We start from the raw sequence: 15,766 nt of genomic DNA, 5'->3' as shown, positions 1-15,766 counted from the left end.
TACACCAGGACGCAGGCACGCAGGCTCCAAGGCTCCACTCTGCTTTATTGCCCACCCCAGATGTTCCAGCTGCCAAGGGACAGTGCCCAGCCCTTGGCCAGACCAGCAGGCAGGAGGGGGCAGAACTGCTGCCAACAGCAGCCAGCCCCTGCTGTGTCTTGGTGACTTGCCCAGCACTGGGGGTGGCAGCAGCCACTGCCAGGTCCTTGAGGTCCTTCCCTCAGCTGTCCCTGGGCGTCCTCACAGCCTCCTCGAGGTGTGGTCTCAGTGCAGACAGGGAGATCAGCAGGGCCTCCTGCAACAGACCCAGTCAGAACTGCTCTGGGGAGCAGCAGGCCAGCCAGGGGCTCTCTGAGGTGTCCCTGGAGGGTGGCCTCTGGGCCCTGTGCCGCTGCCAGGGGCAGCAGCAGCCCTACCTCTGTCCGGATGGTTCTGCTGCCCTGGCCGGGACAAGTGTTCAGGTAGAAGTCAAAGAGGAGGCTTGGGTCAGTGACCTGCAAGTTTGGGTCCACATCAACCCCAGCTTCCAGGCCCTCAAGGCCTCCAAAGACAACGAGGGCATGCCTAGGGGAGAGAGGAGAGGCTGAGAGCAGGCTGGGTCCTGCCCCCTGCCCAGGCAGGTGCTGCCAGCCTCATGTGCAGAGCTGCTCCTGTGCCTCCAGCCCTGCAGGAAGGGAACTGGGGCTGCCCTGGGGCACTTCCCCAACTCCTCATGCAGAGGAATTGCCTTGGAGTAAAGAGCAGCAGAGCACAGGAGAAGGCTGCTGGGAAAGCAGCAAGGCCACAGAGCAGCTCTGCTGCAGGCCTCCCCCAGGGCCAAGCAGGAGGGGCACAAACCTGAAGGAGGGCAGAGTGGCCTGGTCCACGGGGCTGCCCCGCTCTGAGGTGCCAATGGAGAGGTCATAGCCCTCCTTGAAGGGGCACTCTGAGAAGACAGCACCTGGCAAACACAGCCTGGGGTCACTGAGGGGTCCCTGCCCACACTGGGTGCCCCCAGGAGACAGCAGAAGGAATTCTTTTTGTGCCAGTACTGCACCAAAAGCATCACCCCTCTCCCCTGCAGCACTCCCCTGCTGCAGGACCCTCTGGCACCTCAACTGCAGCTTTGCCTCAAAGCCCAGGTAGGTGCCAGGAGCCATCCCCTGACTACTGGCTGGCAATGTTCCCAGGAGATCCAACCAGTCAGAAGAGGGGAAAGGGTTTTGCAGGGCTCCTGAGCTGTCACTGCTGCCTTTGTGTCCATGAGCAGGAGGTAGTTATGGAACCTCATCTGCTCCAGCATGGACCTGGTGCAGTGGTGAGCAGGGGCACAGGGCAGGGCTGCCAGTGGCTGGCTCTGCAGAGTGCCCCTGCTAAGAGACCCATTCCTGTGTGCTGAGCCACCCTGGGAGCTGTGTGGAGGCCCAGCAGGAGCAGAGCAGGCCCAGCAGGAGCAGAGCAGGCCCAGCACTCACTCAGGCAGGAGGCCAGGCGGACGCTGTAGCCCCAGTAGAGCCCCGAGGCTGCCCGGGGCTGCGTCGAGGACACCACGGAGCCCTTCCTCACTCTGCACTCTGCAAGGCAAGCAAAGAGCTGAACAGCTCCTGGGCTCTCCCACTGCAGGCTGCTTTTGACCAGCCACCTCCAGCAGCTTGTCCTGGGGCAGGGCCCTGACTTGCTGTGCCACCAAGAGCTGCCCTGGGAAGCCAGACAGCATCTTCAGGCTGCTCAGCACCGGGCAGAGCTGGCAGCTCCTGGCAGCTGGCTAGGGAGGGGTGGCTGAGGGCGTCAGCAAAACGGTGTGGGGGAGCACAGGGACGTGCAGAGCTCCCCTGAGGGCTGTCAGACTCAGGAGCAGCTCCTGCAGTGCTGCAGCCCCCGAGGGCCAGGGCAGCAGGGGCTCACCTGGCTGCTCAGGCTCCAGCTGCACGGTGACTCGCAGGCCAGGGCTCAGCTGCCTGTCGATCTGCACCTCCTGCAGGGAGACTCTGCTCAGCCTCAGCCCCTCTGCAGCTGCTGGGGGGTGGGGATGGGGGGAGGTGGTGACAGCCATACCTTCTTCATCCCACAGTTCACAAAGGAGCCCCTCTTGGACTTGCTTGGCTTGTCCAGCACCACTCCCTCCCGGTACAGGGACTCCTCCTCCAGCCGCATGTGGTGGGGGGTGTCCAGAGGGTTGAGCAGCCCTGGCACAGCACAAACAGCTGCTCAGGAACAGGGCCCAGCTGCTCCCCTGCCCCCTCCCGCTCTGCTCCAGCAGCTGAGCCCCTGGCCTGCACTGGCAGAAGCTGCTCAGCTCTGTGCATCCCCTGTGAAGCAGGAGCCAGGGCTTGGGGGGCAGTGCCTGGGGACAGAGGCAGCTGAGTGGTTACCTGCAAACTGCAGATCCTCATGCTTGGGAAAGAAGGATTTCCTCAAGTACCTGATGTCAGAAAAGGGTGAGATGTGCAACCAGCTGTTGCTGTGGAACTCAAGCCTCAGTTCTAGCTAGCCCTGTGCTGACTCCAAGGAGCTGGGCACAGAGCAAAGCAAGCTTAGCTCCCTGGAGTCCCCGAGCTGCCTCTGCTGCAGCATGCAGCCTGTGTCCTGCATTCACTGCTGACAGCTAAGCTTCAGAACCAGACAAGGGAGGAGGCCCTGGGTCCCTGCACAGCTGTGCACTACAAAGAGTTTGGCCTCTGCTCCTACAGCCTCTGGGGCATGAGGTACCCAGGGGTCAGTTCTGCTGCTGGTGTGCTGCAGTCTGCCCACCGTGGACTTACTGAGGGCACTCCAGGTACTGCAGGATCCGAGCCAGCTGCACGCAGGCCTTGCCTCTCCTCCCGATGCCTCGGAAGTCCCCTTCCACCGTCCTGGAGCAGGAAGAGCAGCCTGTGGCCCCAGCTGCACAGCCCCAGGTGGCCAGGCCTGCAGCTGGAGGCAGCAGCACCTCCTGCACTGCTGGGGGAGGCCTGGGGCTCAGCCCTGCCCTCCAGCCCCCCGCGGCTCGCTGCTGCTCCCGGCCCAGCGAGGCTGAAGGCGCAAGGAGCAGCCAGGAAACCTGAGCGGAGCACGGGGGCTGCTCCTTACTTTGCCCCCTCTCCGTCCTCGTCGAACACCACGACCTCATCCACGCCGAAGATGGCACAGGCCCGGGCGATCTGCCCGGCCAGGTAGGTGCGGAGCTCCAGGGACTGAGCATTGTTCAGGATGGAGCCCGGCAGGGCCACGCTCAGCGTTGGGCAGGGGGCTGGGGAGCAGAGCCAGCGGCAGTCAGCTGCAGCCTCTGCTCCTCAGCTCTTCCTGACAGGTTTTCCCCTCGGGAAGGTCTCTCCCCCAGCGTGTCCCCAGGAGCTGACCTGCAGCCCCCCCGGAGCTGATCTGGAGCCCCCCCGGGAGCTGACCTGGAGCCCCCCCGGGAGCTGACCTGCAGCCCCCCCGGAGCTGACCTGGAGCCCCCCCAGGAGCTGATCTGGAGCCCCCCCCGCAGCTGATCTGCAGCCCCCCCAGAGCTGATCTGGAGCCCCCCCGGGAGCTGACCTGCAGCCCCCCCAGGAGCTGATCTGGAGCCCCCCCCCGGAGCTGACCTGCAGCCCCCCCAGAGCTGATCTGGAGCCCCCCCGCAGCTGATCTGCAGCCCCCCGGGAGCTGATCTGGAGCCCCCCCGCAGCTGATCTGGAGCCCCCCGGAGCTGATCTGCAGCCCCCCCAGAGCTGATCTGCAGCCCCCCCCGGGAGCTGATCTGGAGCCCCCCCGCGGAGCGAGCCTCACCTTTCCTGTCCGCACCCAAGTTCTCTCCACTCCCTCCCCCCGGCCTCCCCACCGGCTCACGGCTCCACCACCTTTATCCTGCTTCTTCTCCTGCTTCTCCGCTGGTTTCTCCGCTGCCTTCTCGGCCAGCTCCCGCATCCGCTGCTTTTCCAGCTTCTTCAGCAGTTTCTTTTCCCTCCATTTTTTCTTCTCCGCTTTCCCTGGAATGACAGCGGCGCCTCGCTTTAAACAAGGAGCCGTGACCGCTCGCACCGGGGCTGCGGGGGCGCTCAGGGGCGGCTTCTACCCGGTCCGAGGGCTCCGCCGCAGCTGCGCCCCGGTTCTCCCGCCCGCCCCCAGCCCCGCGGGACCTGGCCTTACTCTCCTGACTCCAGCGCCGCCACTCCGCCTTCCCCGCCAAAGCCTGCGGGAGGCAGACAGCTGTTACCGCCGGGCACCACTCATGGACCGCTCCCGGTCCCGGGGCAACGGCCGCGGCCCCCCGCGCCCACCTGCGCCTCCTTGCGCCGCTTCGCCGCGCCGCTCTCCGCCATCTTGCGACTGCACCACGCGGCCTCTCCCTTCGCTGTGCTGATTGGTCGGAGGGCGACGGCGTCCGCCCAATGGGGGCGGGGACTGGCGTCACGTGAGCCAATGGCCGGGCAGGGGGCGGATGGCGCAGCGTTTAAGTCAGCGCTCGGGTTATGAAGCTAAGCAGGGCTTGTCTTGTTCTGCGGCGGGATGGGCGACCCTCGCTGGCGGCTGCGGGTGTACCCAGTTTCTCCAGGGGGAGGGGGCCCGGCCCCTGTGTGACTGCAGGAGCGCCGCGCGTGCGGCGGTGAATGGGGGGCTGTGCCCTTGTCCCTTGCGGGGTGTGTCAATAACCTAACCCCGCGGTTCTTTGCCTGCAGCTCTCCCGGCACCCAGCCCCTCCCGGCCCTGTAGGCATCGCCCGTGGCGAAGGCAGGAGGGGGCCATTTGCCTCCTCTCCCGCAGGTCGGTGCAGCTCGGGCCCCATCGGGATCGGTGCCACCGGCTGCAGCCCCACACCAAAACCTGCAGAGCTGCTACCCTGAACCGCGTGGCCAAGCAGCCACCCCCCTGGGACACAGGCAGAGGTGCCCCGGGTGAGGTCTGCCCTTACCAGCCGCAGCAAGGGAACCATGCGGCCCCACGGCACTGCCTGCGGCAGGCAGCCCCTGCCCTGCCGCTTGTGCCCAGGCTCAGTCGAGACTGCCCCAGAGCCGCCTCTGGGAACGCTGCTGGCGTCGCCCCCAGCCCAGCGAGTGGGGGGCTGCAGGGGCCACCAGCAGCAGGAGCAGCCCAAGGCTGCTGTCCTCACCCTCCTGCCGCTGCCTGGAGGCTCTGCTGTGCCTGGGCAGCTCTGCCAAGCCCTAACAAAGTGCCAGGGGTGGTGTGGGGGTGCACAGGGAAGGTTTGGCAAGGGCCAGGCTATTTCTGAGCACTGTTTCCTGGGGGGAAGCTGATGCTGAGTCTGAGGACACCCTCCTGGAGAGGCAGAGAATGAACCCAAAGGAAGCATTGTTAATTAAGGGGCACAGCACCTCCCTGGGTTTGTAATTCTCAGGATTTACAAGAATCAACCTTCCAGCAGGCAGTGGCAGTGCACAGAGCCAGCACGGCCTCAGAGGTAGGTCCTGAGGAATCCCTGCAGAAGCTGGTGGTGGAAGAGTCCCCAGGAGCCAGCCTCACCTTCTCTGCAAGGAACAGTCAAATCCATTTCACAGCAGCAGTGGCCCCCACAGCCTGGGCCTGGCAAACCTCTCAGCCAAGTCTGGCACAGACCACAGCTGGGAGCACAACACCGAGGAGGGATCGAAGTCTGCAGCCAAGCAAGGAGGAGGCAGCAGCAAGGCCCAAGCAGAGCCTGGATCCCTCTGCAGGGCACTCAGGGGCTGCCCTTCTCCCGTTTCCATGCTTGCAGGATGTTGTTTGCTGCCTTCAGAGTGGCTTCCTCCTGAACAAAGAGCAGAGGTTTGGGCAGTGAGTGCTGCCCACCCCCTGCCCCCTTCCCTGCTGCCATGGCCTCACCTTGGCGAAGCAGAAGCGCAGGAAGTGGCTGTAGCTGCCCTTGTGGGCATCACAGAAGAAAGCTGAGAGGGGGATGGCAGCAAGGCCCTGGGCACAGGGAGCAGGGGGAGCTGAGGCCACTGCTCTGAGGCTGCCATGTCCTTGCCTGGGAGAAGCTGCCTGCCCCAGGCACCCCCTGCCAGGAGCTGCTGTCTCCTGTGAGCACAGCCAGCAGGGAGGGCGCAGAGCCACCCAGGGGGAAGGGGCCAGAGGCATTCACCTTGTTCTTGACCATCCACTTGGCAAACCTGGAGTCGTAGGGCTCCTTGGAGCTGGGATCCTCAGGGACGTCAGACTCTGCAGGAGCACAGCACCCAGGGGTGGGGGCTGCTGCTGGGGGCCTCAGTCAAGCCCACAGCCTCTGGGAGCTCGGGTGGGGAGCACACAGTTGCCCCTCCTGCTCTGGGGGTGCTTTCCCCCAGCACAGCCCTGCCTGAGCAGAGCCCTGGCTGTGGGGCTCTGGGACTCACTGAACTGGGAGATGTCTGCCACCAGGAAGTAGGTGCCCTCGGGCACGATGGGCTTCATGCCCACTGCAGCCAGGCTCTGCACCAGCCAGTCCCTCTTCTGCTGCAGCTCCCTGGGCAGCTGCACAAAGTAGCTCTCTGCCTTCCCGTAGAGCTCAAGCTCCCTCTGGAAACCCTGAGCCACAGCCTCCTGCATGGGGAGAGCAAGGTGGGCAGCTGAGGGGTAAAGGAGGTGGGGAAGGGGTGTGGTGTGGCAGGGCATGTTTTGGGGGGCTGATCAGGGCACAGCAAGGTGTGACAGGGCAGGGTCAGGAGGGGTTGGCCCTGCCGAGCAGCATCTCCTCAATCACCCTGCTGGAGAGGGGCAACTCTGCTGGAGGATGGAGTCTGTTCCAGCCAGGTCCGAGCCCTCTGCCCCCACATGGCCTCTGGGATTGCTCGGTGCAAAGCAAGGAGCATCCCCCGGGCAAGCTGAGCTCTCCCCTCGCCCTGGGCAGACGGCGACTGCAGGGAGGGGCAGGGAGCCTCTCCGGGGCAGAAGGGACCCCCCCCCCCGCGGGCTGCAGGCAGCTGCCCTACCTGCGCGGCCGTGGCGCAGTGGTACACAGAGTTCTGGTGCACGGTGCGGAGGTGCCGCAGCAGCCGGTCGGGGCCCAGCGCCCAGCCCACCTGCGGCCAGCACGGGGGAGAAGGTGCTGAGTCCCCGGCGCTGTGCTCCGCTCTCGCCCAAAGGCACGGGGGGGGCGGGGGGCAGTCACCTTCCAGCCGGTGACGCTGAAGGTTTTCCCGGAGCTGCCGACGGTCACCGTGCGCTCCCACATCCCCGGCAGGCTGGCTGCCAGCGACAGAGAGCGCAGCTCAGCTGCTGGCACCTGCGGCAGCGCTCTGCCCGCCCCGGCCCGCGCCGGGCTCTGCACAGCGCAGCTTGCGGCTGGGCGAGCCCCAAAGCACAGCCGCAGCAGGCAGCAGGCTTCTCAAGAGCACCGCTCGGCAGTGCAGGGCTTGTGCCAGCCCCAGGCGCTCCCGGAGGTGCCAGGCACCAGCACCCTGCCTCCCAAGTCCTGTTGAAACGGATGTCCTCGAACTGGAGGCGCCCAGAAAGCTCAGCGCTTATGACACACAGGACACAAATCGGCTTCAGGGGAGCCAGAGGGCTCTCGGCTGGGAAGCCAGCACCGCTTGCTCTCAGGCTCTGCAAGCCAAGCTCCTGCCTCGGAGGCTCTCCCAGCGGGGAGAGCGCCCAGGGCACTGCAGGGGACCCCAGGCGAGCCAGCAGCTCCCTCCCTGCGGGTGCTGCTCCCACCGAAGGCTCCCGGCACCGCCCGGCCGCTCCCTACCGATGCGGAGGTGCTGCCGGCCGTCGTACACCAACCACTCGTAGACCTCATCGCTGATGCAGAGCGCTCCGTGCCGCTCGCACAGCGCAGCCACCAGCTCCAGCTCCCTGCGCCCGAACACCTGCGGCGAGCAGGGCAGCCCTCAGCCCCTGCCCCTCAGCCCCTGCCCCTCAGCCCTGCCCCTCAGCCCCTGCCTGCCCTCAGCCCTGCCCCTCAGCCCTGCCCCTCAGCCCCTGCCTGCCCTCAGCCCTGCCCCTCAGCCCCTGCCTGCCCTCAGCCCCTGCCCCTCAGCCCTGCCCCTCAGCCCCTGCCTGCCCTCAGCCCTGCCCCTCAGCCCCTGCCCCTCAGCCCCTGCCCCTCAGCCCCTGCCTGCCCTCAGCCCCTGCCCCTCAGCCCCTGCCCCTCAGCCCCTGCCTGCCCTCAGCCCCTGCCCCTCAGCCCTGCCCCTCAGCCCCTGCCTGCCCTCAGCCCCTGCCCCTCAGCCCTGCCCCTCAGCCCCTGCCTGCCCTCAGCCCCTGCCCCTCAGCCCCTGCCCCTCAGCCCCTGCCTGCCCTCAGCCCTGCCCCTCAGCCCCTGCCTGCCCTCAGCCCCTGCCTGCCCTCAGCCCCTGCCCCTCAGCCCTGCCCCTCAGCCCCTGCCTGCCCTCAGCCCCTGCCTGCCCTCAGCCCTGCCCCTCAGCCCCTGCCCCTCAGCCCCTGCCTGCCCTCAGCCCCTGCCCCTCAGCCCCTGCCCCTCAGCCCCTGCCTGCCCTCAGCCCCTGCCCCTCAGCCCCTGCCTGCCCTCAGCCCCTGCCCCTCAGCCCTGCCCCTCAGCCCCTGCCTGCCCTCAGCCCCTGCCCCTCAGCCCTGCCCCTCAGCCCCTGCCCCTCAGCCCTGCCCCTCAGCCCTGCCCCTCAGCCCCTGCCCCTCAGCCCTGCCCCTCAGCCCCTGCCCCTCAGCCCCTGCCCCTCAGCCCTGCCCCTCAGCCATTGCCTCTCCGCAGGGGCTGCACCCCCTCCTGGCCACGTTCCCCGGGGCGGGCAGCGCTGGCTGCCGTGGTCTGCCTGGGCAAAGCCCCTGCTGGCACAGCAGCCTGGGCTTCAGAGTGGCCGGGGAGAGGGCACGGCCCGCGGTGCTGCCAGGCAGCTGGATCCCCGGCCGCAGCGCTGCCGGGCTGGGGCAGGCAGCCCCCAGCTGCCCCCAGGGCGGGCCAGAGGCATTACCTTGCCCAGGGGGTTGTTGGGCGAGTTCAGGACGATGGCTTTAGTCCGACTGCTGAATTTCGAAGCCAGCTCGGCCGGGTCCAGCTGCCAGTCCGCGCTGGACATCAGCCTGCCAGCCTCTGGAGCCCTCTGAGAGCACAGGGCAGGAGCTCAGCTGGCTGTGCTGCCCTGCACGGTGCTCACCACCCCCCTGCCCTCCTCCTGGCTCTGCTGCAGCCACTCACCGGCCGGAGTGGGACAAACACGGGGGTGCCCCCAGCCATCCTCACCATGGGCTCATAGCAGTCGAAGAAGGGCTCAATGATGACCACCTGCAAGAGAGGGACAGGGACAGGGCAGCACCCCAGGGGCCCTGCACAGACCTCACCTGGCAGGTGCAGAGGGCGGTGGGAGAGCTCACCCTGCCACAGTGAGAATCCCTTGGGAAGCTGAGGCACTGTGGGATGGGGACAGAGCCTCTCCTGCTCTGCAAAGGGGCTGTGAAAACCTGCCCCTGGCAGAGCACAGCCAGGGAGGGCTCCTGAGGGGAGGCTGCCTGTGCACCAAGCCCAGAGCTGGGCTCACCTCATCCCCTTCCTGCACAAAGGCCTGGAAGCAGCAGAACAGGGCCTGGTAGGCGCCCACGGTCACCAGCACGTCGGTCATGGGGTCCAGCTCTCGCCCCAGCAGCTTCCCAAAAAACTGGGCTAGGACCTTCACCAGAGGTGGGTGCCCCTGTGGGGGGAGAGGAGGGGTGGCAATTGGGTGGCAGAAGCCTCCTAGGACATGGCTGAGCCCTTGGCAGGGCCCTGGGCAGCCCAGCAGCCTGCAGGGAGCACTGCCCAGCACGGCTGCCTTGGGCACCCTGGTGCAGCTGGGTGTCACAGCGCCAGGGCAGGCAGCCTGGGCTGGATGGCAGCCACAGGGTGATGGAAACCAGCAGCAGTGGTGCAGGGGCAGAGCTGAGGGGGCTGTCCACGCACGAAGGCTCGGGTGTACTGGTGCAGCATCTGGTCCTCCCCGCTCAGCGCTCCCACGAAGGCCTCCTTCAGGAAGTCTGGGGGGGGGAAGTCAGGGAAGCCCTGGCCCAGGTTCACCTTGGAGTAGGTGGCAGCCAGCTTTACAAACTCCACCCTGGAGAGAAGAAAGAGCAAGAAAGACAAAGCAGTTACAGAGGCCTGGGCAGCTGCTGGCACTGCAGGCCAGCACCCCGTGGGCACTGAGCGAGGTTGGGTCCTCCCTGGGGATGGCACCAAGCAGAGGGCATCTCAGACCCCTTCCAGTTAAAGCAAGGCTGAGCTGCTGCTGCACTGGGGCTGCTCTGGAGGGAAAGAGCTGTGGCTCAGATGTGGGAGCTGCTGGGGCCACGCTGGTGGATGGAGAGCAGTGCCCAAGGTGCACACTGATGGAGTGTGATGCACTGCAAGGTGCTCCCAGCTGCCTCCCCAGCACACCTGGGAGCACACAGTGTGAGCAGCAGGCTCAGGGCTGTGCCAGGGTGGCAGCCCTGCCCTGATGTGCTCCTAAAGGATAGGATAGGATAGGATGGGATGGGATGGGATGGGATGGGATGGGATGGGATGGGATGGGATGGGATGGGATGGGATGGGATAGGATAAACCAGGCTGGAAAAGACCTTTGAGCTCACTGAGTCCAACCTCTCACCCAGCACCATCTGATCAACTCAACCATGGCACCAAGTGCCTCATCCAGGCTCTTCCAGAACACCCCCAGGGATGGTGACTCCAGCACCTCCCTGGGCAGCACATCCCCAGGGCCAATCTCTCTTGCTGGGAAGAATTTCTTCCTCACCTCCAGCCTGAACCTCCCCTGGCACAGCTTGAGACTGTGTCCTCTCCTTCTGTCACAAGTTGCCAGGCAGCCAGGGCAGGCTCTGCTGCTCCGTGCTTTGGTGTTAGGCTGCCTGGGCCCACAGGTTCCCCCAGCCAGATGTTCTGCTTAGCCAGATACCCTCTGAACTCACCAGATGTTCTTATCTATGCCCTCCAGCCTTCGAGCTTGCACTGCCCTGGACATCTTTGCCTGCCAAGAGACAGAAGATGAGTTTCAATGGCAACAGGGTCCTGGCAAAGCAGACACAGACCCCCAGGTATGTCCCCCCCAGATGGAGGTGAGCCCTGCAGCACTGCCCCACGGGGTGCTGCTCACTAGCCCTGGGGCAGGAATGTTGATGCACCCTTGCCAGGGTGGGGGGCAGGTACCAGCCCTCCTCCCAGGCTCAGCCCCCCACTCACCTCTGCTGTCCCCAGAGGGCTGCCCCAGGGTTTGAGAGGTGCCCCAAACAATTGTTTAGATTCCCAGCCTCAGCCCTAGGGACCTCTGCAAACAGCTTGCTGAGGAGCTCTGCTTCAGAGGGCAGGAGGTGGACTCTGCCCAGGAGCCAGGCAGGCAGCCAAGGGCAATCAGAAGTTGCTGCCTCTCTGGCTCTAGAGCCACACTCCTCTCCCCCAGGCCCCTGCTTTGCTCTTTCTGCACAAGCTGATGGATGTTATGGCCAGCAAGACCCAGTGCCTGGCCTGATTTGGATGGGAGTGGAAGGATTTGTGGCTTGGGAGTTAAAAGACAGCTGGAGGTGAAACATTAGAGCCCCAGCACTGCTCTCCTGCAGCCAGGCAGGGCAGCTGAGAGCAGGTGTAGAAGGCTTGGTGGCCACAACCTTCCACCACTGACTCCCAAGCACTCTGCAACCCAGAAGGCTTTAGTAGAAGAGACCACGAGGTGAGGTGACCCCCACGAGGTGGGGTGACCCCCAGGCAAGGAGCTTGCTCCTGCTCTTGCTTATGAGATGCCACCTGGAGATGAACTGGCACAGAGGAGACTGCAGCAGTGTGGCTTCTGAGCCTCTCTGCCATGCTGCCAAGGGGAGCTGGTGCCAGGCAGGGCACTCCGTACCTGGCTGGGGTGGGAGCTCCCTGCAGTGCTGCTCCTTGTCCGCAGTGAGAAGTGGCTCCGAGAGGGCACCGCTCTCCTGAGCATGCCACGGCTCCTGCTGCCTGCAGCAGCACAAAGCAAAGGGTGAGACAACTGCCCCATGGCTGCAGGGGCAGAGAAACCCTCCCTGCACCCGGGGCCAGGGCAGGCCCTGACCCACGGCCGTGGTTATTGTGCTCCAGACAGGAGCAGAGGGCAGGAGCTGCCCTGTGGTGCCAGGCAGCACTGGCACTGCACTTTGTGCCCATGGCACACACAGGGGCAGCATCTCAAGGGCAGCCATGGCTCCTGCCTCCTCTCTAATTGGAGCCCCCCCACACACACACTTTCCTCTGCTCTGTGGGCAGTGGCACCAGTGAGAGGGCATCCTCTGGAGGTCAGCATTCACCAGCAGCTTCCCACCGAGTTTCACTGACCCCAGGTACCTCTTGCCCCTGCTCTTTCTCCCCTCAGCACCTCCACCTTCCCCTCCCATGGGGCTGTTTGCACACCCTGGCTCTGGGGGCTGCCAAGCAAAACAAAGTGCCCCTGGGGGCAGGGGCTGGGCAGTCCTGCTCCACACAAAGCCTTCTCTCTTCCTTCATCCTCTTAAGGTTACAGGAAACAAAATTCAAAGCAGCAAACCTTTGGCCTCTCTGCTGCTACAAATTTTACTCTGATTAACAAACTGTCAGCTTCCACCCCCAAGGGGCTTTGGTGTTTCCCTTCAAGGTTCACAACAAATCCATTTCTGTGTCTGATGTGTTTGTTCCTTCACCTCAGGTCCCCCCTTGAGCATGCAGCGTTTGAGCTAAAGCAAGTTAATGTCTGAGGCACTCGAGACAAAGGCAGTGAGCCTGGAGGGGCTGTGCCCAGCCATGGATCCATTCACCTGCTGCCAGAAGAGAAATCAAAGCAGGTGTGAAGCTGCCCAGCTCCAGGTGCTGCTAGGTGCACCTCCATTGGAGTCCCTGCTGCCAGCTGACCCAGAGGCACTGCAGAGCTCTTTGCCCAGGTGGGAAAAGCCAGCACCAGTCAGGGAGCAACTGGGAGCCCCAGCAGAGCGCTGCTCAGGACTGTCAGATCTCCACTGTGCCCCTGACAGCTGCCTGCTGGGGACAGGCACTGAGCTGTGGGGGAGCACTGCTTTGGGATGCCATCAGGTGGGACTGGACCAAGGGCACCAACGCTGCAGGTGACAAGGTGCAAGTGTGGCAGCACAAAAAGAGCTTTGCTGGCTTGCAGAAAGCCACAGAGCTGTGTCCGAGCTGTGCACAGGGCTCCTGCAAGGAGCCAAAGGCAGCGCTGGGGTCAGGGTGGGCTCTGCCACAGGTCCCCAGCCCTGGAGAAGCTTTTGGAGCCGCTTAAAGGCCCAGGGAGCCCCTCGCTGGTTGGGCACTTCAGGCCGTGCAGTGTGTGGGGCGCGGGGGCACCTCTGACCCTGGCAGGGTGACCAGGACAGAGCACACCGAGGCTCTGGGAGGCGACAGCTGAAAGGTCACCGCCGGGACCGGTCACTCGCCCCCTCCTGCCCTCCAGTCCACGGGCACCAGCCACCTCCCCCCGTCCCAGTGCTCCCCAGGGGCCCGCCCGGCGCTGCCCAGCCCGGCGCTGCCCAGCCCGGCCGCTCGCTGGTGCACCCCGAAGGCGCTGGGGACAGGGGTGCCCCCGGACCCGTCGCCCCGCGGGGTGCCAGCCCGCAGCGGCAGCAGCGGCGCAGGCAGCGGCAAGCGCGGACACGCAGGCACAAGGCAGCCCCCGAAGGGAAGGGGCGAAACCCACTTACATGGAGCTGGGCCAGGCCGCCCGGCGCGGGGAGAGGCTGGCACGGCCGCCCGGGCTGTCCCCGCACCCAGCTGCCCGCCCCCGGCAGGCGGCGGCCGCAGCTTCCTGGGAGGAGCCGCGGAGCCTGCCGGAGCCCAGCGGCGGCTGCGGGGGACCGCACCGGGGGCGGGGGCGCTGCGGGGGACCGCACCGGGGGCGGGGGCGCTGCGGGGGACCGCACCGGGGGCGGGGGCGCTGCGGCCGCGATGGACACCGGCAGGGCGAGGGGCAGTGAGCCCCTGGCAGCGGATCCCTTAGCGCCGGGGGATCCAGGCTCGGGCTGTCCCGGGACGTGTACCAGCGCTGGCCCCGATCGGGGCTGGTCCCGGCGGAGCGGCTGCAATGACTTTGGGGTGGCCACGGGAGGGGATTCTGCTCTCGGTCATTTTGGAAAATGGATTTCCAAGTCAGTCAGAGGCTCGGAAACGTCCCCCGATGGCTCTGCGCTGGGAGAGAAGGGATCAAGGGCGCGGAGGTGAAGGCGTCAGCGTTAGGTTCATCAGAGGACAGTGACCGCTGCCCGCAGGGTCCTGTGGCTGGGCTGGGGCACAGCGAGCAGCAGAGAGGGGGTTCCAGTGGGTGGGTGCAGGAGCTGTGCCCCTCAGCCCTGGCAAGGGTAGCAGTTGCCAGCCAGATGTCCTCTCTTGGCATCCCTTCCCCTTCGTGACCAGGCTCTGGGTGCAGGTATCCCGGGGGAGTGCTGACTCTTTCCACAGCAGGAAAAAGTGAGGCACAGGGAAGGAAGCGGCTGGCGTCCACCCTGCCAAGGGTCCCCAGTCTCACCCCGCGTCCGGCTGGGCGCAGGCAGCCCCGCGGTGACTAAGCCGGAGGGAATGTCTGTGTGGGAGGCACAAACCCTTTGTTTGCTAAACTTCTGAGCAGCTCTGACACAAACAGCTGGAAGGAGAGCTGCCGTCTGCTGCTGTCAGCAGGGCAGGTTCTGCGCCGTCCGACAGCTCAGTGCCCTCCTGCTGCCCTCTCTGCCCTTTGCTTCGGCCCTTCCTCCACCAGCCTCGCACCCTCCCCGGTCGGTGTCTCCCTGAGCTGAGCTCACTTGCTCGGTTATCAGGAAGGCAGCCTGGCAGTGGAGAGTTTCTGTGAGCTGCGTGAGCTGAGCTGTGCCAGGTCAGGCTGGGCATGAGCCCTGAAGGCACTGCAGAGACACAGAGACCTGGGCAGGGCCACAGCAGGGAGGAGAGAGGAGGAGGGACAGGAGCTCCTCTGTGTCAGGATTTGGCCTCTGTATTGGTTCCACAGTAACGAGGTCCTTCCCCTCGTGTCCCGAGATTGAGCAGGACTTGCTGGGTGCTGTGCACACAGCTGTGAGGAGCAGGACAGGGCTGAGGCTGAGCTTGTGCTGCAGAACTGGGAGAAAATTCCCCCAGCTGATGTTGATTCAAAACCTGCGCCCAGGCACAAACCTTGTCCCTTACTGATAGATTTAACATCCATCTGTTGCCCTGGGCTGCTGAGTGTCCACGGCAGGGTCCTGTGGCAGGGGGCTCACAGCTGCTCGGGTACAGGTCCTGTGCCTACAACTACAGGATGCCACCAAGTTCCACAGCGCTGCCGGGCAGCCCGGCAGGCTCCTTGCACTCCAGCAGCGGCCACCGGTGAGTGCAGGGTAACGCTGGCTGCTCTGAGCACTCACAGCTAATGAAATGATAGCGAAGGACTTTGGGCCACCCTTAGTGGACTGTCACCAAAGTGATGCTGCGCAGCGCCCTGCAGTGAGTCAGGCAGAGCCAAATCCCTGCGGTGACTCACAGCCTGCTCTCTTCAAGTGCCACAGGGTTCGCGTTGCACATCTCCTCCTGCCACGCCAGGCTGCCGCTCCTGCCGCCAGGAGCCCTGCTGGACTTTCCCCGGGCTTCATGAGCTTGAACCACAGCAAGGGGCTAGAACTGAAGCCAGGCGATGCCAGGGCACTGCAGCTGTAGTTTTTTACCCATCCGTGTGAATGAATCAGGGCACGACGCTTTGTGGGCTTTATTTTGTATAGAAAGAGTCAATTCTGGACTGCAGGGCAGCTCACGGCAGGTGAAGGCACTCAGCTCCCTGCCGTCCCCTTCGCCTGCCCAACGCCGAGGCTGGAGTGGCGGCGGCCCCTTTAAGGGTCTCCATTTTAGACGCTGCCCCTCACCAAGATGGCCCTCCCGCCTTCACGGCCCCGCCCCTCCCGCGCCTCATTGCCCTGCTGCGTCTCGCACAAAAATGGCGGCGCGGCG

The 15,766-nt window shown here is 65.3% G+C and overlaps 1 protein-coding gene across 1 annotated transcript; it reads right to left on the bottom strand.

Moving 5' to 3' along the window:
* Positions 1–25: 25 nt before the first annotated feature.
* Positions 26–13,580, bottom strand: LOC137449769 (uncharacterized). Its single transcript, XM_068155597.1, has 27 exons — positions 13,501–13,580; positions 11,697–11,797; positions 10,768–10,826; positions 9,767–9,917; positions 9,369–9,518; positions 9,029–9,115; positions 8,805–8,933; positions 7,604–7,724; positions 7,025–7,101; positions 6,846–6,935; positions 6,270–6,456; positions 6,020–6,096; positions 5,761–5,847; positions 5,621–5,686; positions 4,853–5,002; positions 4,221–4,418; positions 4,090–4,132; positions 3,801–3,929; positions 3,049–3,208; positions 2,742–2,831; positions 2,352–2,401; positions 2,035–2,165; positions 1,885–1,954; positions 1,455–1,553; positions 838–940; positions 417–564; positions 26–295 (listed from the first exon to the last, which is right to left on the bottom strand). The coding sequence occupies exons 2-27, from the start codon at positions 11,778–11,780 to the stop codon at positions 221–223; spliced, it is 2,811 nt and encodes a 936-aa protein (XP_068011698.1). The 5' UTR covers positions 11,781–11,797; positions 13,501–13,580; the 3' UTR covers positions 26–220.
* Between the last annotated feature and the right edge of the window lie 2,186 nt (positions 13,581–15,766).

The sequence above is a fragment of the Melanerpes formicivorus genome, unplaced genomic scaffold, assembly GCF_026170545.1.
Source record: "Melanerpes formicivorus ecotype bairdi unplaced genomic scaffold, bMelFor1.0.p_v2 SCAF_33, whole genome shotgun sequence".
In the NCBI taxonomy this organism is placed as follows: Eukaryota; Metazoa; Chordata; class Aves; order Piciformes; family Picidae; genus Melanerpes; species Melanerpes formicivorus.
Note: the sequence above shows the minus strand (reverse complement) of the source record. Positions and strands in the feature narration are given on the sequence as shown.

What these genes read in the sequence shown, in the direction of transcription:
- LOC137449769 (XM_068155597.1), bottom strand. Translation starts at nt 11,780, where the DNA reads ATGCTCAGGAGAGCGGTGCCCTCTCGGAGCCACTTCTCACTGCGGACA. An exon ending in TTGTGCAGGAAGGGGATGAG is followed by an intron (nt 9,116 to 9,368) that starts GTGAGCCCAGCT and finishes CCTCTCTTGCAG; the next exon opens with GTGGTCATCATTGAGCCCTT. An exon ending in TGTTTGTCCCACTCCGGCCG is followed by an intron (nt 8,934 to 9,028) that starts GTGAGTGGCTGC and finishes CTGTGCTCTCAG; the next exon opens with AGGGCTCCAGAGGCTGGCAG.